The 25,832-nt window shown below is 40.1% G+C and overlaps 1 protein-coding gene across 2 annotated transcripts; it reads right to left on the reverse strand.

Annotated features, from left to right (window-relative positions):
- Window positions 1–110: 110 nt before the first annotated feature.
- LOC130561046 (multidrug resistance-associated protein 1-like) lies at window positions 111–19,929 on the reverse strand. 2 transcript variants are annotated; one of them, XM_057345137.1, is made up of 31 exons: window positions 19,618–19,929; window positions 14,203–14,379; window positions 13,817–13,942; window positions 13,282–13,419; window positions 10,078–10,146; window positions 9,661–9,722; window positions 9,429–9,560; window positions 9,085–9,291; window positions 8,060–8,237; window positions 7,803–7,964; window positions 7,604–7,696; window positions 7,039–7,242; window positions 6,809–6,955; window positions 6,611–6,698; window positions 5,304–5,373; window positions 5,095–5,221; window positions 4,842–5,018; window positions 4,588–4,755; window positions 4,318–4,501; window positions 4,172–4,244; window positions 3,935–4,052; window positions 3,431–3,638; window positions 3,025–3,335; window positions 2,732–2,931; window positions 2,244–2,370; window positions 2,063–2,164; window positions 1,822–1,968; window positions 1,582–1,740; window positions 1,322–1,488; window positions 1,043–1,237; window positions 111–838 (listed from the first exon to the last, which is right to left on the reverse strand). In XM_057345137.1, the coding sequence occupies exons 1-31, from the start codon at window positions 19,657–19,659 to the stop codon at window positions 730–732; spliced, it is 4,467 nt and encodes a 1,488-aa protein (XP_057201120.1). In that variant the 5' UTR covers window positions 19,660–19,929; the 3' UTR covers window positions 111–729. The 2 variants fall into 2 exon arrangements, with proteins under 2 accessions (XP_057201120.1, XP_057201119.1); XM_057345136.1 differs by having other exon boundaries at window positions 10,078–10,203.
- Between the last annotated feature and the right edge of the window lie 5,903 nt (window positions 19,930–25,832).

Raw genomic sequence — 25,832 nt, forward strand, 5'->3', positions numbered from 1 at the left:
ATCATTGAAAATACAAATAAATACTTTTTGTTAAAAGCCCTTTGTTTGTTTGTTTTTTGCTCGAAGACAAGTAGAAATTCATTTTTTGTGTCAATACTATCAAATTTATTTTACTGAAAATGTCCAAGAAATAAAAAGGAAATTTTCAAGTCTGACAGTCACGCATGACATGTGCATAGAAGCATTTTATAAATATTTAAAAAATACATGATACAGTACAAACTACTTAAATACTGATTTAAAATTTAGGCTAGAAAACCTGACATTTTTACTAGGCAATTTCTGAATGATACTGTAGCTTTTTCGTTAAAAAAATGTGATTACCTAAACCTCACCTTTCCTAGTGAAATGTTCAGACATGTTCATGAAACTAATAATAGCCTAAACAGGTGGCTAATTCTAACAGTCTAAGCTTCACTTCGCCAGCAACACAAAGTTGAGTTGAACAAGGATGAGCACAGTCTCTGACCATCTGATGTGTGCACAATGTTCAGCCACTCAATACCTTTGTGGTAAGTTAACATTACAAGTTTTTACGTTCTGTAGCACCCCAGACGTCTGTTGTAGAAAATACAGGAATACCCTGTAAATCACCACTTCTGTACAGAGCAAATCCTTTTCATCCTGATGGAGGCCATGCCATATTGTAACGTTTGTGATGAAAAGGCTGTACGCTGTATTCTGCTCCACAATTCTTTCTTTTTCTCACTGGTGTTCACTTCAGGGGTTTCACATTAGTCCCGCCTCCCGACACATTCCATAAAACTGACCACGTTGAGAGATTAGATTGGATGGAGTGTCCATTTCTGTGATGTAACCTCTGTCCATCACGATCACCCTGTAGGAACAGTTAAACAGTAATGTGTTGGACTGTTGACACTTTTGCTTATTTTGTTTTTATTTCAAATATTCTATAAATATTCTAAAAACCCCAAACCAAAGAACTGTGGACATTTTTAACTGGGTTACATGTGCGAGTCCATAATATTTATCTAAAATGAGCATGTTATAAATATCCCCACATGTGCTCTGTTTGTTTCACCTAGTGTAGTCCATGATGGTGTTGAGGCGGTGTGCGATGGTCAGAACGGTGCAGTCCTCAAACTGAGTTCTGATGGTGGACTGAATCAGATTGTCAGTCTCCAGGTCCACAGCTGCTGTGGCTTCATCCAAAACCAGAAACTTGGTCTTCCTGAGAAGAGCTCGAGCCAGACAAACCAGTTGCCTCTGACCCAAACTGAACCCAGAACATACGGTCAAAAAGCATCAGGTCAGATCTTACCGGAGTCAAATCTTCATCAATGAGAAGAAGAGTTTGTACCTGAGGTTTTCACCTCCCTCTGAACACTCGTGGTTCAGCTTGTCAGGCAGCCCAGACACAAAGTTCTTGAGATGTGCGAGTTCCAGAGCTCTCCACACCTCCTCATCGGTGTAGCCATCAAACGGGTCCAGATTCATACGCAGGGAACCTGAGAACAGCACTGGGTCCTGGTCGAAAAAGAAGAGGTTGAATGTTTTTATGGAAGCAAAATTCATTCATTTAGTTATAAATACATTTGCTTAAATGTGAACGTGCTGTACCTGTGGGATGATGGTGATACGAGACCTCAGTTCATGCAAGCCGATCTCTGCAATGTTTAACCTGTCTATGAAGATCTTTCCCTTTGCTGCTTCAAGGATCCGGAAGATTCCTAAAGCAAGAGATGACTTTCCAGCACCTGTTCTTCCCACAATTCCAACCTGCATGGATAAAATAAATGGCTTAGTACTTCATAAAAAATGTAGTCAAAACTTTCAGTTTCACTTGACATTGATATTAACCTTCTCTCTCTCATTAACTCCGAGAGTGATTTCTTTCAAGGCCCAGTCAAGACCCCTGCGGTACTGAAGTCCATATTGCTTGAACTCAATGGATCCGGTTCTGGGCCAACCTAGAGGCAGTCGACTGTCCTCTAATGTCCATGGTGCCTGTGTGCAACCAAAGATAAACAAATCAAGCTCAAGAATGGATATAAATATATGCTTTGGTTACTATCTGTAAAAAAATTCAGAGAATAGTTACCTCTTTTGGAGTTTCAGCATATTCATTTACTCTCTCAACAGAGACTATGTTGTTTTCTACATCTGTCCATGCCCTCACAATCCAACTCAGGATCCCAGTTACCTGTAATGTAGTTTTTTTGAGATATCTGCAGTATACATGCCCTGAACAGATTCCTTTAAGCATTTATAAAGGTTCTTACCTGGAGAGAATGGGACACAGCGAGACCCACAATTCCAGGGCTTAAAGTCGCTCTTCCTATGACGGAAAGGATGGCTGCAGCAAGGACTAGCAAATTACCCAGGAACTCAAGATTCACCGCCAGCCACCTATTGAAAGCCAACCACAAACTATATAGGTATGCCTATTGAAAATATAATACTGTAAATATGATTGGTCTGTTCAAAGCAGTCTAAGCTGAGTCGTACTCTAAACGCGCCACTAAAGCCATAGTTTACCCAAAAATGAAAATGTTCTCATCATTTACCCACCCTCATTCATTTCCGAACCTGTATGACTTTCTTTCTTCTGCAGAACACAAAAGAAGATATTTTGAAGAATGTTGGTAATCAAACAACACTGACCCCTATTGTCTTCCATTATATGAACCCAAAACCCCTTAGACATTTGTCAAAATATCATCTTTTGTGTCCCACAGAAAAAAAGAGTCATATACGTTAAGCTATATACCTGGTGGCCACGAATCTTGGGAAGTAGGAAGTTTGGTTGTGGTCAACTCGACTGTTAGCCAATAGGATGAACCTGGGCTGTTCTCCAAATGCACGGATCACACTGGCTCCTTGGACCGTCTCATTGAAGTGAGTATAGATGGGTGAACGACTCACAGACTCAAGTCTACGCAATTGGCAAGATGTGGCTACGTAGAAGCTCTGAAAACACACAATGAGACAATAAAGTAGAATTCAGATAGATGTGTAAGGGTTGTGTGATTCATGCCTGTTGAATGATTTGTAGTGAAATACCTGAACGAAGGCATAAAGTAGAGTCAGTGGCAATATGATCAATCCAGCAAAAGGAGTCGCCAACATTACGATAATGCAAACCTCCAGCAGTTTGAACACATAGCCCAACATCATCTTCAGACCATCGGGGATCATGCAGTCAATGGCGTCTATCTCTTTGGAGAAGCGGTTGAGAAGGTTTCCGCTGGGTGTGCTCTCAAAGAAGGACATGGGCGAGTGAAGCACATTGTTGAGAAGGTCCAAGTGAAGATGGCGGGACGCAATTATTCCTCCTAGTGAAATAGCCACGGTGGTTCCAAAAATCCCAATTCCTGCAATACCAGTAAGACAATACTAATGATCAGAAGAACGATACATCTGACTCATCACAAAAAAAAACAATTTGGGGCCATTAGGGATCTCCAACCTTGTGCAAAGCCGAGCGCTCCAAACACACCAAGCTTCAGATCCGTGTCCACTTGCGTCCCATTTACAACTGGGTCATCCGCCCACAAGCTCAGCCAGTAGTTGTAGGCCAGCGAGGCGGCTTGCTGGAATGCGTAGAGGAAGATGATGGGGATGATGAGAGCCAGACCGATGGTCCTGAAATACTCCACATACAACTCCAGCTTCACCTGTGTTACAAAGATAAAGTGAAGAAGCGGTATTTGGATGATTCAGTGTATGCTAAGATTACATTTTGGTGCACAATGGAATTCAAAAGCCTGTAATCATGGGATAAAATGATTTCTGTGGTGGCAGGAGAGTATAAGCCCTGGTCGCTGACCGGCAGATGAACTTCAAAACTGAACTGCAACATCAAATTGTTTGCAATTTCATAGACCTTTGGTGTAGCGTTAGATATGTGAAGGTATATTTTCAATGTTCATTCATTGTTTGCAAAGTCTATTGACGCAGATTTAAAACTTACACGGCCTGTATGGGCTTTGTCAGCCTGGGTGAGTCTGCCAACTTCCTCCTGGTCCTGCTCTTGTTCTGTGTCAGATATGGCCTCCATGGTTTGTATATTTGCACTTCCCATATCTCCACTTCAGACAGAATTAAAATGGACAGGAATGTTAATCTGTGCTCTTCTGTTGTGCAAAACATACTGTAAATCACACTTGAAAGGCTTAATAGATGTGTAAAACATCTTGGTTGCTTTAACCTGATGAGTTGCTCTTGGGAGAGATCAATAGAGAAGTCTGTCATACTGAGACGAGAGACAGATTTCCTGGTTCCTGAAACAAAATTTGTGTTTTGAACTGTGTGAATTTAGCTTTTGGGCCTTGTGCACTGAATTTTTTATTGTACCTTTAAGTGTGGCGTTCTCCTTGCGTTCACTAACAGCAAAAGCTTTAACAAAGTCAGCAAATGCATCTTCCCTGCTCAGAAGCTCAGAATAAGAGCCCATCTCTGTGATCTCTCCATCCACCATCACCAGGATCAGGTCTGCCAGCGGCAGGAAGCTCAGCCCGTGCGTCACCAGAATACGAGTCTGGTGAGTATCATTAAACAAGCAACGTTTACCACAAATACTGTTCTATACTAAGGCTTTATTACAATTTATGAACTATAAAATACCTTATTTTTAAGAACTCCATTAGGTCCAATGACTTTTTCGAAGATGTGCTGACCCACATGTGCATCCACGGCCGACAGAGGATCATCCAGGAGATAGACATCAGCTTTTCTGTACACGGCACGTGCCAGACTCACTCTCTGTTTCTGACCTCCGGACAGATTCAGTCCCTGTGAACAGCATTTAGTGACAGCATCTGTTATGTCTATGCTATATGACCACTGAACGTTTGAAAGGCCATATTGAGGAATCTTACTTTCTCTCCAATCTCTGTGGCATCTCTTGCAGGTAGGATCTCCAGGTCTGGTAGAAGAGCACAGGCCTCCAATACTTTTTGGTACCAGGTGGGTATTCTCTCCCGTCCAAACAAAATGTTGTCTTTGAGAGTGGCGTTCTGGATCCAGGCCTGCTGAGGCACGTAAGCCACAGAACCCTAAAAACAAAGCTAGCAAAATGAAATGTGGAACTTATGCGAGTGATGCCAGTATTTGTTTAAATAATGTTCATACTTGAACTGTAACATGGCAGCTTTTCTTTTCCATCTCTCCTAGCATTGCAGACAGAAGAGAAGATTTTCCACTTCCCACATGCCCCACCACAGCCACCAGAGAGCCATGCTGCACTTTCACATTGATCCTGCAGAAATGATCAGACATGGACAGTTGAGCATCTTCAAACACTAATCTTTTTAACAACGTGAAAAATTCAAGGCACTCACTTCTTGAGGCATGGTAGGCCATCTTTTGACCAGCTGAAGGTGCCGTTATTGATAGCAACACTATCGACATCTGAGGAAAAGCAAAAATATTAGTGGACAGCATACATTTACAGTTTGTTTTAAGGTTGCACTGCACTCAAGGCGTAATGCTATAATAGTTAATTGTTATATTTTGGTTAAGTTTATACATTTTTATCTATAAGATACAATTAAAATATCTGGGTAACACTTTAGGTTGTATTTATTAACATTAGTTAATGCATTAGCTAACATGAACTAAATAACAATACTTATACAGTATTTATTAATCTTAGTTCATGTTCATTTCAGCATTTACTAATCTGTTTTTAAAATCAGTGGTTGTAACTGTTAACATCAGTTAATGCACAATGAACTAATATGAATAACTGTATTGACATTAATTAACAAATATTTATACATGCTGTAAAATCTATATTGTTAGTTCATGTTAGTTATAGTGATAGTTCACCCAAAAATGAAAATTCTGTCATCATTACCTCACCTACTTGTCATTTTAAACTTGTATGATTTTCTGTCTTCTGCAGAACACAAAAGAAGATATTTTGAAGAATGTTAGTAACCGAACAGTGATGGTACCCATTCACTTCTATTGTATTGACACAAAATTAATTCAAGTCAATGGGTACTATTGTTGTTCTTCTTTTGTGAGGGTGAGTAAATGATGACAGAATCTTCATTTTTGGGTGAACTATCACTTTCACTGCATGTACTAAACAAATACAACTTTGTTGTAAAGTGTTACCAATATCTAACAGAAAGCATCCTTTACAAACATTCTCTTTGACCTCCAATAAAAACTTTTTTTTTCTTTTTAATAAATCTATTTAGCAAAATATTATAAGAAGGAAATGTGGAAAATGTTATACAGATATAATTACAGCTTCAAAGCTGAAAATCCCCTTTCACTGACCGCCGCATGAAATCATCGGTACACATTTCACCCGCTGCCAACACCCACCACATGCCCACACTACTTCCTTGTCCTGTGTGCTGAATTATAGCCTTAAATGAACCTATTGAAGGCGTGAGCAAAGTGAATTCATCTCACAGTGAAACTGCAAGAATATTCCTAAAAATGACTCTTCTTGGCAGGTCAGTAACTCAATATTTATTGTCTTATGTATTGTCTTATGGCTTCCTGCGTAAGGATTCCACCATCATAATAAAGGGGAAAATTACTTTTTATAGCTTTATAGCAAATAACATAGCAATGCTTGCCATCTGTGGCTTATAAAGTTTGAAAACAATGAAGTTAATTCTCTCACCAGGGCTGTAAGGAATTCTCTCCACATTACCCTCCTTCAGCTCATCCTGACAGAGAAACTTCCCCAGACGTTTGAGAGAAACTAATGCCTTGACAACAACAAAACCAAGACAAACGGGTATATTTTAAGATGACAATTAAAAAAAGAATGACAGATTTGATGTTTGGAAATGGTATGTACTGCTGTTGTCTAGCTCACCTGCATGCTAGTGCTCATTGCAAAGGGAAGTTGACTGAGAGGAGTTTTCAGAATATTGATGAGGGCCATGGACACAAAAACCTTCTGAGCATCCAGAACGTGTTTATCATCTATCAGCACATACACTCCAAACATGGTGAACGCAATCTGAAAAAAAAGTAAAAAGTTATCTTGAGTCTCTTGAATGGAAGCCATGTAATTATATGTTTAGAAATCTTTCTGAAACCCACCAAGAAGGTGGAGGAGTTGAAGGAGGCAATAGATAAGGAGTACAGGATCTGAGATTTCTTCAGAGCGTTGAGCTCTTTCTCTCTATAGCCGAGAACACGTTCTCTGAAGGCATTCTCCCAGGCGTAAAACTTCAGGATCTTTATTCCGCTTAAGATCTCATTCATCAGCTTGATCCGTCCATCCATGTACTTCATCTGGACCTCCTGAGACCAGCAAACGCAAAAGAACATTCAGTTTCAAAGACATGATTTTCAGCAAACTCGAAACACATTCATGCTCCTCATGTAAACTGACAAGCATGTGAACTTTGGGCAAGCTTGAACTCTTTGGACGTCTGAAACAAAGCAAATGAAGACATTTTTCTTTTATATGAAACTCGGTGTGATTGTTTTACCATGTCCAAAACCATCAAAGAGAAAAAGAAACCCACAGACAGTCCACATGGTCACTTTCTCTTCGATAATTTAAACCAGCTGAAGGCATGAGGCTGGTTCTGGGACACCGCTTCTCTCAGTCGTACAAACACACTGAAACATCATCTGTTTGACTCTGGATGGACGATACCTGGAGCTTGCTCCTCATTTTGGCGATGAACCCGTTCAAAGGAAAGATGAGAATCACTGTGGCAATGCCTGCCAGGGCCGATGGTCCCAGACGCTGTGCAGGGACGAGAAATTTAAATGTGTAATAAGTTTTACTTTTGAGGGATATAAACATGCCGTAACCTGGTCCATTAGCATTTCTGAAGGCATCTGTGGCTCACCTGCCAAAGGAAGAAAAGACACAAGGCGATTTCAATCGGGGCAACCCAAGCTGCATTGAAGTACACCACGAAATCCATCAGTTTCTGGGTGTCGGCAGAAACCAGGTTCACGATCTCACCCACTGTGCATGTTCTACGGGCCGCGCTGTTGATGACCAGAGACTGAGGAGATCAGAAGGAATGAAAGAGACTTTAGGTGCCATCGTGGAATATAAGCATGATGTTAGCATAGGCTAATGAAAAGATTGAATTCTTGCCTTCCTGTATACTAGACCCATAACTGCAGTTTTAACCCTCATTCCCACTGTGAAGCAGGTATACATGTACTGATGGTTGAACAGGGACTGAAGACAAGACAACAGGAACATCATAAAAGCAAATAGGTAACCCTTCCACAAGGGGGCGTCTTCATCCCTCACAAAGCCAAGCAGAAGACTGGGAAAGGAGAAAAAACATCATGAATTACATAAACACCCTCTATACATTTGTCTCATTGAATGACTTAAAATATAACAAAAACACAGCAAACAATGTTATTTGACTGACAATCCCTATGGGTCTACTTTGACCTGATGTTTGCAACTCTATCCATAGCTCATTATTTTAAACAACATGGATCAACGTTTTGATGGCGGTGAATCTACAATTCCTGTGGCCCACATTCAGTGGTAATGGAGCAGTGAACCCACCACAGAGTTCTTGGCTAGTTTTATACCAGACAGAGATCCAACTCCAAGTTCTGTGACTTTTCAAAGAATACAATACTGCAGGGACTCTACTAAGTAATGTGGGACAAAACAGTGGCAATGTGTGGCTGTACCACAGCAGAATATGCTGTAATTCCTCTATTCAATGCAGAGAAACGGTCAAGAGGTTCATAGACATGGTTAAGGATATTCTTATGGACAAACCTCTGTTTCTGTTTTAGTTGCACAACCATCTTTACACTTATACTCCCGGCATTTTTTTAAAGAATGATCTTCTTTGTTAGGCCTTGTGGCGTGATATAATTTTGTCGTAAATCTGTCATCGCGTTTCTTCACCGCTGTCCACACTTTCACATGCAGTGGTCCCAAAAATATCTTAAGACACACCTTAAAATCCATGAATGTCTTTGCATTTTATAACCAAATATAAAATCAACTGGGATTTGCTTTACGACAAATAAAGCACAAATAGACCAGGTTTCACAAGTGTGTTCATACTTTAAGTGCAACTTTAATGTCCAAATACTGTTTGGGGGTTACAAACTGTACACAGCATGCTGTATTTCATCTCTCACCTTAACACCTGTGGGATGGAGAACATGAAAGCATCTTGGATGACCAGACAGAGAGTCCCAGTCAAAAAATAGGGGCCAAAGGTTTTGGCTAGTGTCCGAAGCAAACAGAAGCCTGAGCTTTGTTCTTTATGGAGTTTTCTGAGCAGCTGTGTTTGCTCACTTATCTTATAACCAAGAGCCTGAGCTGCGTTCAAAGAACACTCCTGCCTGTGTTTGAGAAGAAAATACCACATTTTAAATACAATTTTAGTGTAGGCCACTGCAGAAGACAAAAGAAGATATTTTAAAGAATGTTGTTCTGGAGAAAGTATGATAAAATAGCATTGGCATGCCAGAAGTCTTACTGCTGGAGTTTGGACCACTGCTTGGCCCATTCTTTCTCAAAATCACGGATGATTTTTTCAGATGTATCCTCTTCTCGTAGAGACCAGAGATCTTCAGCTTTTAAAGGGGAGCGATAGCCTTTAACCACTAATCTGTGAAACATAAATATGCGTTAATTAGTATCTCTGTGTTTTACTCTCTGAACCTTTCCAAGCTTCGATTTAAACAGGGAAAAAGAGTGATTTATTTTACCTGCCATACCACCAAAACAGCAGTTTTGATAAGAAAGAAGCATCCTCAACTGGACAGAGGTTCTGGTGGAAAGAGACATTTGTTTATCCAATCGTGAGTATGTTTCTCTGTTGTCCAAACCTCTTTCAAAAACATTTCAGTGCAGGGCTTTCCTGTAGCTTAGCGGTTAGAGCATGGCGCTAGCAATGCCAAGGTCATGGGTTCAAACCCAGGGATTGCACATACTTAGAAACAAATAAATACTATAATGCATTGTAAGTCGCTTTGGAAAAAGCGTCTGCCAAATGTAATTTAAATGTGTAGCCAAATTTTGCATTCAATTTTGAAAAGCATTAAAATTTGCTTACATTTTAAACATAAATCTGTGTATATATATATATAGATAATTCAAATACAATGTGTATGATGATGTCACACCTTTACATAAACAGGCTTGAGAGTCTCTGGACGCCGATCAGCGAAACAGCTGAGGATGAGTTGAGTCAGCTGGAGGGAGAAGAACACGAAAAACGCCAAAAATCTCATCGCGTCTGTAGAGAAACCCTAAAAAACAATAATCAGTAAATTGTAGAACAGCAGTGTGACTAATGAATATCATCGCTGTCCTTCTGAAACCTTGTATGTCTAAATTGACTGGTTTTCAGGAAATGGAGAAAACACTGTGCTCTTTCAATGCTGTGTTGTCAAAGTTGACGAGCACTTTTTGTCAAGCACTATTGGTTAGATATTTGCAAAATCCTGTGACAAACACAAAGGGTGATTAATAATAATGATTTATGGCAAAAAAATAACGAAATATGGAGATACAAGGTTTTAGAAGGACAGCGGCGATACAAAGAATGCAAATTCTTACTGAAATCAAAGTATGCGTGTGAATTGTTAATCAGTGAAAGAGACACTTTTCAGTTTTTATTATTGGGGTGAGCTAATTTAGACTCTAACGAACAATAGAACCTATTTTTGACAACACAAACATTTAAAATAATAAAAAGATTAATAAATGAACAGTGCTTCATGTTTCCAGTCTCCGTCTTCATGGAAATGACCAAGCAAGCCCATGAGTGATACATGTACATTTGCCAGGGGTTTCCCATTGCCTACTGGCAGAGACATTTACCACAAACACTGCACAGTGTCTGTGGAACCAGAACCATATTTTCCCTATGGCAGCAAAACCAATCTGAGATCAGCCTCCCACTTTGTCTCACCACAGGTCTGGAGGCTGATGTGGGGAGTGTCCACTTGGGGATATTCCCTGCTTTTCCTCCCTTCCTTTCAAAGACCTCAACATATCGTAATGACCTAAATGTGCCCTTAAACAAGGATGACACAACAAACCTCCTGTATGATCCAAAATCATGGGAAAAAACCCAGACCATTACGCATTTACATTTACAGTATGCCTTTTATTATCAAACCTCTCATTTACGGCAACTAAAAGTAGAATGCTAGTGCATTCAGTGGAAACCAAAGAGAGAATATTAGGCCAAAGAAATTTGCAATGCATGTCACTCATACTCTGTTAGAACGAAGGTGTCTTTAGGGCCCGCTCACCACCCTGCCCTTGATCAAAACATGTTGTGAAATAGTAACAAGTTACAAGATGCGCATGTTCCAGTCAATATGGGCCGAGGTCCAAAAAAGAAATAGCACCCGGGAGTGGTTATTACAAGTTGAACTGTACATGGGTCATGGAGGGCATTCATTCTTGTACACTTCTCACAGAAATGGAGTCAAGTGGCCGAGCTTTGAGTATGTGTAAACACAAGGTTCATTCACTCACATGGGCACACCACAATGTACAATACATTGTGCATATTTCTCTGCCATACCGTATGGTTATACAGTTTGGAGAAGCTTAAATTGGTCAGGGAACATATATTCCCACAGTGTGGTGAAAGAGGACAAAGCTCCAGTTATTTTTCTGTTCCTGTTGGACCGGCTGCCCATTGACCAAGGGCTCAATTAGAGCACAACGTATCCTGCCGCAAACCAAGCTACAATGCCTATGTAAACGTATGGGCTGTCTTCACTGTGCTGCGCAGGCTTCATTATCTCCCTTTTCGAAAGTCATAGATTTAGAAATGAATCGGATGTATTAGTTTATGATTCTATTAGCCACAAGCCAGTTTGAAACTAGAAAGACTTTTTGCCACTTTCAGACGTTAGCTTTGTTTGAGGGATTTACTATACATTCCATATTCAAATGTGTAGTTCTCCAAAAGATACTTTTTTTGTCATCATTTGTTCACCCTCATGGCATTTGAAGCCTGTGTTTGACTCTTTCTTCTGTGAAACACAAAAGATATTGAGAGAAACATCTCTGTTTTGGGTCCATACAATGGAAGTCTATGGGGGCCAATGTTGTTTGGCTACCAAAGTTCTTGTAAATGGTGAAAGAATTTTCATTTTTGGGCAAATTAATGATATACAAAGGATTGCTTTTGTTTACACAGTGTAAGGGCACATGGCACAATTTAAAGAAAGAAACTAAACATCATTGGTTTTTAATGCTTCTCAATCTGAATAAGCAGGCATAAATGAGTTATGAGGCATTTTGCAATAGCCCATAGATTCAAAAAGTTTAGTCAAAAATTAATAAATATCGCCGCTGTCCTTCAGAAACCTCCCATGTCCAAATTCACTGTTTTTCCGTGTGCTGTGTTGTCAAAGATGTGTTATCTTTTATTGTATCTAATACTATTTTCCTTATTTCTTGTTCTTCTGCTGCTCAGGTCGTGTTAGTGATGGACAATATTTGCTTTTTACGCAATGCATATAAAGTATGTAACATAATATGCATGTACCCAGTATGTGTTTACTACAGTATCTCTGCATGTCCCTTTAAAATGTCAAAAAGTTGATTATTGTGTCTGGGTCATGACACAGTAAAATAATTATAATGTAAAACAGCCCAGCAGCCGAGAGACGGGCAGACTGCACAATCAACGGCGTCTGCAGACATATGCGGCTTCTCTTATCTGCCTGAAAAAGCACCAGTGGTGATTGTGACAGTACCCAGCAGCTCCAGACAAAGAGGGTATTGAGGGAAATGGGAGGGGAAAGCGTCAAGCCATCCAGACATCAGGTTATATGGCTGCATTAACACTGTGAGGAGCACCATCTGTAAGCACTCTGTTTATTCAGACTCCTAGACACAACACAGATAAATTTAGCTGGGAGTTAGTTCGGGTGGCATTCATTAGAAAAACCATAAGAGGTCCATGCTACACTTGCCTGAAGGGAGAATAACAGTGTATAAACTTTTTATAGGGCCAGGAAGTCAGAGAATATGTAAACATTTCAGAAATCCTCAAAATCAAATTATTATGATGTGAAATGAACAAGATAGATCATGGATACATTTCTAGATTACTAGTCAGAATTTGTGATATTAACTTCTAACTACTGTAAATAATTTTTTAACTCAAATTGTATATAATCATGTATAATATGTGCAATTAGAAAAATGTTTAAATAAGGTTAGGTTAATTGTGACGCGTTTGACATGAATGTTAGTGATATGAATTCACGAAAACATGAAAATGTAAAAAAGGGGAAGGGAAGTGTGAATAATAATAATTTTTTTCCAACCGTTGGATTGTCTGAGAATATACAAACCTGGTCTATGATGGCTTGTATATTGGCTCTGAGAGGCACCAGTGAACACACCACTGTCAGTATCCAGAACAAGAAGAGGAAAACAGAGGAACGACATCCCCACACCCTCTCCAGGTGCATCACAAACACTGCCAGTATCTGAGCACACAGATCACATCAGTCAGCAATAATACAGAAAACCGAAAATCCACACGCAAAAACTTTTGCTGATAAGTTTTGATTGAGAAATTTTTCTATTGATTCCACAATATGCTGGAAAATGTTTAGTCTGTGTCATAGATGTAAAATTATTGTTATAGTTATGTTGTTGGTTAGATCTGGCAATAAGAATTATGTCATTTACTACTGTTGACACTGTGTCTGCTGTGACCAGAGGTAAAAGTGGCTTATTTACTGTGATTCCTTAAGGAAACGTCTTGCCAGACGGGCTCTAGCTGCAAAGAGATTTCTACATTCAACCTTAAATATAACAGGTCATAAATCTGATCTAACACAACAAGTTTTTTTGTGGAGTTTTTTTGTTTTAAGACTTTACCATTGTAAGACTGCGAATGATCGGGCTCAGGAGAAAGACCATATGATGCTCAATCTCTTTGTTCCTTTCCACCAACAGATAGACCAACTCCAAGAAACCAAAAGAAGCCAGACAAAGACCCAAACCCTATAAGACACAAACACAGTCATTCTCTGCCAAATTCGTGTTACTTTGCCTCAAAATACAGTGTTTCTTTATTAATGGTCCACTACAAACAGAATTTTATTTTACTGGGTTCAAAGTGTTGTCTTACATTTTAAATTCTTTCTGATTTACAGTATCATTTCAAAACACGTTACATTGAACAAAGAATCCCTCAGCTGATTGATGCCCTTTTACAGGTTTTGTAACGATGACTTTGTAATGAAATGACTAGTACAACTCACCATCTTGGCACAGCAAAGACTTGATATGGATATACGTCCATGGTCGTAGAATCTGAGGTACAAGCAGTAGAAAGGGGCACAAATCCACAGATAGAAACAGGGAAACCACACCAGTACTGTGTGCTGGAAGCATTGGGTGAGGTCTGGGTGTGGTGTATACCATGTGAGATTCCAGTCCTGGAAAGACAATGTGAAACCATTATTCCTGTAACATCAGGCTCAACCAATCCGCCTAAAGTTAACACTTTACAACCAGAGCGACCCTAATTATTAATAACATTTTGGGCTGTATTCACTCCCTGCACTTTAAGAGGTGTCATGATCCTGTCCTTCTTGTCCGGAGTTTTCTAGTTTTGTGGACAGGGTCATGACAGTACCATGTCTTGTGTGTGTGTTGTGTCTTGTGTAGAGACACGTGGCTGTTTGTTATGACATCGTGCCACGTGTCCTCCTGTCTCGAGTCTTGGCCCCGCCCTCTCGTTTCCCGGTAATCTCCCCATCAGTGTTCCATTCCCGTCACCTGCCCGTCACCCTCCCTTTGTAATCATCCCTCGTTAGTGTTCCCCTTTATTAAGCCCTAGTTCCCTCTGTCCTGTGCCTGTTCGTTTTGTAAATTTTGTAGACCTTGTTACTTCGTGTCCGTATGCAATATTCCACGTCCGAGTTCCCTAGTCCTGTCCTGCCTGCCATGTTGTTTGGTTTGTTTATTTTAAGTTATTTTGTACTCCTTCTGTTTTGCCCCCTTGTGGGAAGTGTTTTGTTTTAAGTCTTATTTCAATTCGTTTTTTTCCCCCATTGTGGGTTTTTGTTTGTGTTTAAAGAAATATAAGTTCCTGCCCCGCCAGTCTGCCTTGGTAGGCGGGGAAAAAGAGAGTCGTGGGACTCCGCGTCGGATGCCTCCAGCTCGGAGCCACCCGCACTCTCCATCGCGTCTCCTCAGCCTGCCAGTCTTGTGGTCCGGTCCAGGAGGAAGAAGCGAAGGAGGGGATCACTGTCTTCCCCGCCGGTATCTTCCTCAGCGCCAGTCCCGCCGGCACCTGACCCAGCTCCGGTCCAGCCGGCAGTCCAGCCGGTGCCCATCCCTGTCCAGCCGGCATATAGTCCGGTATCTAGTGTGGTCCAGCCGGCACTCCTGCTGGTGATCTAGTCGGCATTCCTGCTGGTGATCCAGCCGGCACTTCAGCCGGTGATCCAGCCGGCACTCCAGCTGGTAGTCCAGTCGGAGATCCAGTTGGCGGCCCAGTCGATTTTCCAGCCGACATTTCCTCGCTTAGGTCACTCCCCCCAGTCTGCCTCAGTCATCCCTGGCCCTGCCCAAACTGCCCCTACCACCCCTAACCGCTTGTCAAAGCGAGCCCCAGTCCCTCCCAAGCCTCCTCCCCCCATGCCTAGTGTCCCCAGGTTTGTTCAACCCATTCGCCCTCCTCCCCTCCCATTAATGTTATTCTTATTAAATCACCCCAACCCCTTTATTGTGACCTTCATGTTCCCCCTCCTCTGTTGTATTGTTTGTCTGTGGTGTTTGTCTTCGTTCCTGTCTGTCTTGCCCAGCTAGTTTTTCCCTTGGGACACCAAGGGGCGTCCCTTGGGGCGGGGGTACTGTCATGATCCTGTTCTTCTTGTCCGGAGTTTTCTAGTTTTGTGGACAGGGTCATGACAGTACCATGTCTTGTGAGTGTGTTGCGTCTTGTGTGGAGACACGTGGCTGTTTGTTATGACATCGTGCCATGTGTCCTCCTGTCTCGTGTCTTGGCCCAGCCCTCTCGTTTCTGGTAATCTCCCCATCAGTGTTCCATTCCCGTCACCTGCCCGTCACCCTCCCTTTGTAATCATCCCTCGTTAGTGTTCCCATTTATTACTCCCTAGTTACCTCTGTCCTGTGCCTGTTCGTTTTGTAAATTTTGTAGACCTTGCTACTTCGTGTCCATATTCAACATTCCACGTCCGAGTTCCCTAGTCCTGTCCTGCCTGCCGTGTTTGGTTTGTTTATTGTTATAAGTTATTTTGTACTCCTTCTGTTTTGCCCCCTTGAGGGAAGTGTTTTGCTTTAAGTCTTATTTCAATTAGTTTTTGCCCCCCATCATGGGTTTTTGTTTGTTTAAAGGAATAAAAGGTTTTTTATTAACCCTTTGTTGTCTGCGCCTGGGTTCTGGTTGTAATTCATGACAAGAGGTTTACATGAGGGGAAAAGCTCATTCTTCAGATTGCTAGATCGTTCATTGATGTTCCCCAGTGTTTGGCTCTCTGTATATGTGAGTTATAACAGCTGTCTTTGCAGTGCTGTGAAGTAACACTGAAGTGAGAGGTAAAGCTCCATAGCCTAATAAATCTATGTTACTCTTCTGCACTTTTAAATACCTTCTCTACTTTCATAGCCACGTGTGCTTTTGTCTTGCTGTAATTATTAGTTCATGACAGTAAAGACCTACACAAGTACATTCAGCCTTACAATACCTGGAGGCAGTGACATGACATGTCATTTCAATTAACATTTGCAGATTTTGAGGAACCATTCATTTTAACCCATAAAACATTTGACCCTTTTTTAAACTTTAAGTCTGAAACTTAAAATACAATCTATTATGGTAACTACATCAAAACCTGGTAACCAATTCTGTTTACTGTATTTTCAGAGTCATTGCTAGTAACAGACTGATTTCTAAAGCAAATAGTGTGTTGAAATATTTACAGTAAATGAGCAGTAAATCACAGAGTGAGTAAGTTTATGTATTTTTGTGTATACAAGGGTTGTACAGTATGTCACAATGCAAAGTCTGTAAGCAAACATGCGGTTCTTTGAATTCGATTACAACAACGCTGAATAAACCCAGTTTATAAACTGACAAAAATACACCTTTCAAGTTCCATTTCACAGTCTGGATACATTCCATATATCAACAATTCACTCTGCATCCCTCCTGTTATTTTTGGCCTTTCTTTGATCTCTTAGATTTGATCTCTAAACACTGCTTTAGAATTGTCATATTTCCTTCTAAACTATCTTTGTACTGATGTGAACTTGTTGGGCTGTATTTTATGGCATGGTTATTTCAGCGATAGCGCAGCTCTGATAAATACTGCAAGCCGGTTGGAATGAGTCTTGTGGTATGGCACTATATAAGATGTGCACCTTTGGCAAGCAGTTCAGTGGTTCTGTAGAGTGTGGAAACCATACACTGTGAGAAGAGTGGTGTTGGTTAAAGCCACAGATTTGTGAAGGCTTGTCTGCTCACGTACAGAATACAGTTATTACCTGCTTGACAGATTTCTCTTTTATAGATCCTATTTGGCCTTATCATACATTTGGCTTTCATTTACAACTATCAATAAGCAACACCCAGCAATCCAGTCACAAACTTTAGGATAGGATTGGTAATACATTGTGTGTTCGAAAGGATGCCATATTGAGCTTGGTTATGATTATGAAAGAGGTTCTCTTGCATGCAGCACTGTCAAACTTTTCCATATGGAGTTTAATGGATCCACGCTGCATCTGTGACTGTGTTTGCACTGGTCTAAACCCAATGGCACAGAAAGTGATTCAGGGTGGTGTTTGTGTGTACTCTTTCCTGAAGGTGTGGGAGTTCAGACTGCCGGTCAGCACAAATGATGTTTCATTTTGGGTGATGTTTGGGTTTATTTTAAGAAAGGACGATAGAGAATTTAACATTCATACAGGCGACTTGTAATGCACACATCTTCAGCCATTTCTGTTTGGATTGACCAATGAAGGGATGATGACAATCGGCATATTAAAGTCTTCATAAAATGTTCAGATTATGCACGAGCAGTTGAGTCAGTCATTTAAATCAGGTCACACAAAGTGACACCTAAATGGCAATAGCCAGTCTTCTACAGATGAGCTCGAGTAGACATGAAGTTATAACCTTGATTCCACATGCAACACTTTCACTTCAAATCTACAAAATCCTGTCACCCATTTCAGAATCTTTGTATAATGATTTAATGTATCACAGCTATACTTTATTCTGTCATTCTTCCAATTCAAAGGGCCCATGATGTAATTTTAACTTACCAGGTCCTGTGAGTAAGCTACTGTATACAGTACCATACACTGAAAACACTAGAAAAGTTGTTTGTACTTGATTGAGTAAACCCATTCCCTCAATTTAATTGAGTAAAGTGTCTCCACAAACTTGCATGCAGTATAACTTGATGCTCACAAAGGTTAAGTTAAAAAAATCACACATTTTTTGTGTTACACAAGGTCCAATGTGTAATGTTTTTGGAGGCTCTTGACAGAAATGCAATATACTCTATATACATAACTATGTGTTCAGATGTGTATAAAGACCTTACATAACAAAGCCTTATGTTTTTATTACCTTAGAATGAGCTATTTTTATCTACATACACCGCAGGACCCCTTTTATGGAATTCACCATGTTGTTTCTACAGTAGCCTAAACGGACAAACTGCTCTTAGTGTTGTGTCAGCCACCGTAATGCTAGGAATGAGAGGGGTGAACTGAGCCATTGGTTGCAATTCGCAAACCTCACCGCTAGATGCCACTAAAGTTCATACACTGGACCTTTAAGACATTATGAGTCATTTAGTGTTGATTTTGTGGTAAACAAACAGAGATGTGGTCAGTAAAGGATCGTCTTCTTTTTAGAATGTACAAAGTGTTCAGTGCACTTGAATTTTAAAGTGCATAGATTTCATAGAATAACAAGTTAAATGAACCAATATTTTTAATTTATGCATCCGAAACCCATAATTTTATTTTGTCATGATTACTTCATCGTTTTAGTTCAAGCAACACTAGTGCCTTAAGACCCTATGGGGTCACACTCATCAGACAACTTGATACAATGTTCCTCCAATGACTGTCACACAACATCATGCAAACCTGATTTTAAATTAACCTCTTATTAGACAAAAAAATTCAAGCCACCACTAATCTCTCATTTATTAACCTGTATTTCAATACTGGAGATCTGCAGTCTGTAATCATTGATTCAGATATGGGCTAAAGTACAGTTACATGCTTACAGCACTGCACTTAGAATCACGTTGAGTAAAGAAATGTGTATATGGTAGTGCCACCCGATAGTCCAATGCATGCAAATAAACCTCAAACCAGATCAGCAGGTACCTCAACTACATTTACCACAGGTTATGTGAGGGTAAACAATTAAAATAGGTTTCTTCTATCATACATTGAATGAATCATTGGGTGAGAAACCCGTGACTCACCACAAATGGCTGTTATTGGCAAAAACAGTGTTCATTTCCAAGAATAAAGGCCTTTAATAGGCATAACAAAAAACTGATTTGTGTTCATTTATGTTGCAAACATGCAGGGTTTTTAAACAGCACTCATGTTTCTTTATGATATTTCATTGCAGTCCTGTACTGAATCTCATCCTCTATGATTTATTTCAGACTCACCCAGAGAGGATCCAAGCCACTGATACTGCAAAGGGTGTCCATCCAGGATCCTTCTGTTCCTGCAGACGTCCTGTAGTAAAATCCTGCTCCTCAGTCCCAGCAGTGTAATACTCACCGGTCTCTGTGTATCTGACAGAAGCTATGTGTGCGTTTCAGCCCCTTTTAGTGAGCCAGCCTCCTGCCTCGTGTTTCGTTGAAGCTAAAGTCTGAGAGCATTTTTGTGTAACTGTCCTGTTTATGAGCCCTGGCCTGCCAGGTGGGTGGAAAACTCTTTCCCCTGCTTTCGTTCGTCACTCTGGTACACGAGGTACCACAGACACTCCCCTGGAAGAGATGAGAGACCCTCAGTTATGGCCACACCCCGATTCTCCTTCAGGTCTTGCACTTGTCAACTCCCTCTACTCCACCCTCTAACCCTGAAAAGCTCTATTATGGCAAATGTTATTTGTATTCTTCGAAGGCATACGTGTAGAAATATGAGTTTGCTTCTCTATGAAGGTGATGTTACTGAAAACTAATTTGATGCTCAGACTTACTGTATATAGTTGTTTTGGGTCTTGTTGTCTCCTCCAGTACCTACCTGAGAGTGAGAGACACTCAGATGATGTGAATTAGGGTCAGGCCAACACAGAGACTCTTGTACAAATGCAGCTAGATACTCAGCAGGTATAAGAGCATCTGACAGCCATGTGAGGAATGCAGCATCTCAGTGTCCTGTATTTAAAAACAAGTGTGTATGTAAGTGCATGTGTAGAATTGATGTATTTCAAGCTTTAGAAGAATTTCACCCGCATACTCTAAAGATGTCCTTTTTATGTGTTGCATTTTTGTGGGTTAGGGTTCTTTCTCTAAAGCTAAAACAAAGTTATTATAGGTTTGTTTTCAGTTCTATTGGAATTGTTAATAGTTTGAATTAGCTTTTATTTTTTAGATTTCATGCTGTTTTAAGCTTAATTTTTTGCAGTTTGGTTAAAGGTCTCCTCAGACGAGCACTTTCAACAAGTTGGTATGATTTATTATGGTCTTCATGAAATGTCTGCAACATATTTTGCTTAAAAACACTCAATGGCTGTGTAAACAAAACCCTTATTGCCTCGTCAAAAACAGCTATGCTCACAGCAACCCGTTTTGGTGAATGTCTCTTTAAATGATAATGAGTTACAGCGAACCCCACCCCCCTTCTGTCGGCGTGTCAACACAACACACGTGTAGTACTGCTATGGCAATGGTTTAACTAAATGATATTTCCTGAATTTATCTGCGGTTAGTTTGTCTTAAACGTCTCAAATCATTCGTCCGGAGACAAAAAATCAGTCACAGCAAACAGCGCAACCTAATGCGCTTACGTTGTGCGTGTATGCTTACCTAAAATCCAAGGAATCCACTGCAGATCTCAGCGGAATTACATGGATTTTTAGCGCTTGTCATTGACAAGTTATAACGTTACACACACAACGTGAGAGCTAGTTTGCTGTGACAATTTTTCATCTTAAGCACGAATTTTTTGAGAAGTTGTGTCGCCCCTGTTCATTAGCAAAACAAACAGCTTGCCGCAGCTGAACATATTAACGCACATAATGTATTAACATTCATACAGTTAAACTCCAAGTGTCCATTTGCACTTATATACTAAAGCAATAAGCCCCAAGAAGCAGTGGGTTACTGCTTCTTGTCGTGCCACAACGCTTCGCGTCGTGCCACAACGCCCTTAGCTGTTATAAAATGCACTGTAACCCACTGCTTCGCGGGGCTTATTGCTTTTATAAAACGGTTATTCCATACGCTTAGCAAGGTTTCATAAAATAAAGTAAATAAAATGATATTTAGGCTATGTGGTGCGGTCAGCCGTTATATATTGAGGTATTTTATAACGGCTTAGATCCGCTCAGCCAATCAGAATCAAGGACCAGAACTGACCATTTTGTAAAGTAAGTTTAACACTGGCTTTGAATGTTCTATTTAGCCCGTGACTGACTTAGCTACCTTTGCTATCATATGCTAACATTATCCTCCTATATATACGGTACATGTACATCAGTTCAGACTGGTGATAAATATTACTTACATCGGCAGCTTTGTCTCGTTCAGTTGGTCTTGATACCTCTTGAGGAACAACTTTGAAGCTAATCCTGTTGTACTGTCCTAGGTTGAAAAAGCACTTGTGATTTGCGCAAACAAGCAGGTTTTTACTTATGGTTTCTGATGGATTTCCACAAAAAATAAAATAAATCCACTCCTGTCTCTTCCTAGGTTTGGACTCTGTGCAGCGACTACATTGCATGTTGTCCATGAACTTTAGCCATGGCGTCACGTACACGTACCGCTGTCGCTTGTGAAAACAACAATGGCGGAGCGCGGTGGGTGGAACTGTGTAGATTAAGGGGCGGTAATTCAATTCAATTCAATTTTATTTATATAGCGCTTTTCACAATGTGCATTGTTCCAAAGCAGCTTTACAGGAGCAAATAAGAAAAACACAGAAAGGTAAAACACAGCACAGTGCATGGTGTTTATAGACCAAGCAAGATCATTATAATAAATAATATCTAATAAATAAATGAATAAATAAATGCAGTCTCCCGGTGAGCAAGCCAACACTGCACTGCTGTGGCGAGGAACCCAAACTCCAATGATGAATAATGGAGAGAAAAAAAACTCGGGAGAAACCAGGCTCAGCCGGGAGGGCCAGATCTCCTCTGACGTGTCATAGCTGCACTCAGTGACCCCGACCAAGCCACCGAGCAACGTCCAAGAAAAACAGGGAGAGACCACGAGCCGCGACCCAGGAAGCCCCACCCGCCGAAACCGTGCAGGTCCAACCCGGTCCCATTCCGCGATCAACAACAGACAACAGAGGAACAACCAGGGAAAAGTAGTAATGGCATAATTAACTTATAATATTAAAATAAAATCCACTTTGGACGTCAGAATCGGAGCAAATATGAAAGGCTTGATTTCTCACATGCTTGCAGGGAAAGGCTCACCAAAACAAACTTACTGGGTTCTTATTTTTCACGTTTTCTGGGTTGCTAGATGCACCGGGGACCTGATTATAGCACTTGAACAGAAAAAGTGGGGTTTTCATCTGATGTCTCCTTTAAGTGCTTTTGTCATTTTACAGTTTATTTTTATATTGCTATATACTGTAAGTTTACTTTAGTTTAGTTTTTATTTTCAGTTAATAAATTTAGTGCTTCAACTTAAACCTGTCAGTTTATTTTTTTTTTCACGTAGTTTTTTTTATATAATATTAATTTACTCATTCGGTTCCCCTGTGGTGGAATGAACTACCAGCCTCCACCCGAACTGCAGCATCCTTCATAACTTTCAAAAAACAGCTCAAAACATACCTGTTCTGCATTTATTTGACTAACCAATAACTGTCTGTCTGTCTAAAAAAATTCTTGTTCATTCTCTCCTTTGCCTACTCCAGCTTTAATCCTCCTAGTAGTACTGTATGGTCTTGTAAACTAACGGTACTGTTTAGCGTGTTGACAAAATGTTTATATGCTCTCCTACTTGTAAGTCGCTTTGGATAAAAGCGTCTGCCAAATGAATAAATGTAAATTAATGTAAATTAATTAGGGATGCACCGATACCGATACTAGTATTTGTATCTGGCTCATAATGTGTTTGAAGCAGAGTTGTTCGTAATAAAGAATCTATTCTATTTTTATTAGTTTTAATGTGATGTGCATGGAAAATTGCCACCTCACATAAAAATACAGGTACAGACATTGGTATCATTTAGTACTACAAAAAAATATCTGTACTCATCTTTGGTCTTTAAAAAGTGGTATCGAAGCATCCCTAATATTAATATATAATAATATTTAGGTCTATATTTTATTTGATTTCAAGTTAAAAAAAAACCACACAATTCTTGCCATAACGCATACTTGTATTTTTTTCATTGTGCATTGTAATTTGAGCAATTAATAATATTACAGAGCTCCCTGCTTCATTTTTATTTCTTATTCTAAGCACACATGGAACTATACTTTTCATCAGTATAAGTGATTTGTAAGTCATGTGTGTCGTCATACAAGTTCTAAATCGTTGTGACATTTCATATACAGTTATGCTCTTATAAGCCCATCATTTCCACTCCTGTACATGGTGGAATTCCAATGGTGGAATTGTGACGTACTCTCGTGCTGTTTTGTGGTTAGACTTTAGACAGTCATGAAAACAAAGTGAAGTACGTTGGAAAATATCATTCAATAGGAGGGGTTTTGGTTTGTAGTCACATTTAATATTCATCTAAACATGGCCATTTGGAGAAACCACAAAAAAATTCATTTGAAATTGAAATTGATGTCACTGTGTTTAACGACGTTTCACATTGCTCACGGTTTCTTTAGGAACAGTTTTAACCACAATGTGTCCCTCCTTTCCTCATTGCAGCTGACCGTGGAATGTTGCTTTTTTAATTTAAAAAGAGTTGATAATATTCAGAAGGCTATTGATTTATAGGCTGATGTCTTTAAAAGGGGAAGTGAACTGAAACAGACAACTGAACATTTTTCCAGAATGCGTACACTCAGTGTTGGGTCAAAACTTGTTCCATATTAAAAATCCATATTAATCCAGAAACATTTACATTTGACCCAACAATGGGTGAAAACAACAGGTTCAAACCCAATGGGTTGGCTTTGTCCCTGTTTGACCCAGTGCTGGGTTTTTTAGAGTGTAAATACAGATCATCACAGGTAAAAGTGAACAAAATTTGAATTATTGTGTATGTGAGCTAAATACATAATTGTATGGCAGGGTAACAATATTGCATTCAGTTTATGAGTTTTGGACCAGGCTTTTGGCATTGTCAACCATAAAAGAATCAAAACAATGACCGCCCACTGAACTAAAAAATACTTACGTGGGCACAAATAACCTACAATTTCAACTTTGTTTCAAATGTTTTTGTGTTTGCTTAGAGTAGTTCATAATGCATTTAAAATTAATAATTTTAACCAGAGTTATGACACATTAAATTGTTTTTCTGCATGGAAACAACACTATGCTGATGGATACATATCATTTCTGGCATCTACAGTAAAATTAAGCAAACTAACCGACGTTAGTAGACAGCATATCTTAACAGATAACAAATATACCCACCCTAACATGCCAAGTGTGAATATGCAGCCAAGTTAATTATTTGTGAGTAGCAAGGTGCACATACTGTAACACTACACACAGGAAGGAAGGACGATGCCACAACAAGACTCTGTGATGTATGAAGGTTTAATATAAATCCAAGACAAAAAAGGTAAATTCCAAAGGGTGTGAGCCACAAAAACAAACAGGTAATATCCACAAGGTAACTATATAGAATAACCCAAGAACAAAAAGGTCAGCACTAGACCGGTAACAAAATACAAATAGATCTGACAAACAACTAAACACAAGTAAGGGTACATATAGTGTCCATGGGATGAGTATCAGGTGCGGGTGCAATTATGGCAAGTGCAAAGGATGATGGGAAATGTAGTCCGTGAGAGTCAATAGTACGGGGAAAATGAACGGGTGAATCTAGGAGAAGGTGCTCATGGAGGGGGTGTGGCTGACAGCTGAGGGGAGCTTGTAACACATACAAAGCTATTGTTAGACTTATAATATACAGCAAAGTTTGTATGGAGAACTTTTTTCTTATGGTGTCTTTATGAACAGTACGTACAACCCAAAATGTGCTCCACAGGCCTCGTGGCCTTTCTTTACACTTGTTAACGCATGAGCACCTCTCAAAACAAAACAGATGGAAGAAGCCGACTGTGAATGTTAAGGCCCTTCTGAGTGCTGGAAACATATAGACACCTTCTTCAAGTTGTGCTAAGGAAAAACATAAGCAGTGTGTGTTAGCGTAACATGTTGTGGGAGGTGACTCACCAGCAGCAGGGATGCAGTGTGGAGATGGACTGTTTCCTCTGGTTGGATCTCTGCCACCCACACTGTCTGAATTATAGCATGCGGCTGGGCCGCTTCAGGCTGGCTGTGAAAAAAAACCCTCCACCAGACAGGCTGGGAGCAGCCGTCATGCCACGGTAAACCAGACGCAGATCACCTACACTTCCTCTGGTTTTCTTGCTCTGCAGCAAAAACAGTCTAGTCAAATAATAGTGCCAGCTTGTTCTTCTCAGACAAAGTGTAAATATACTCACATCAGATGGACACGGACAGAGAAAGACGAAAAATATGTTTTCTTAAAAAACAGG

Source organism: Triplophysa rosa, linkage group LG11 (genome assembly GCF_024868665.1).
Source record: "Triplophysa rosa linkage group LG11, Trosa_1v2, whole genome shotgun sequence".
Lineage (NCBI taxonomy): Eukaryota > Metazoa > Chordata > Actinopteri > Cypriniformes > Nemacheilidae > Triplophysa > Triplophysa rosa.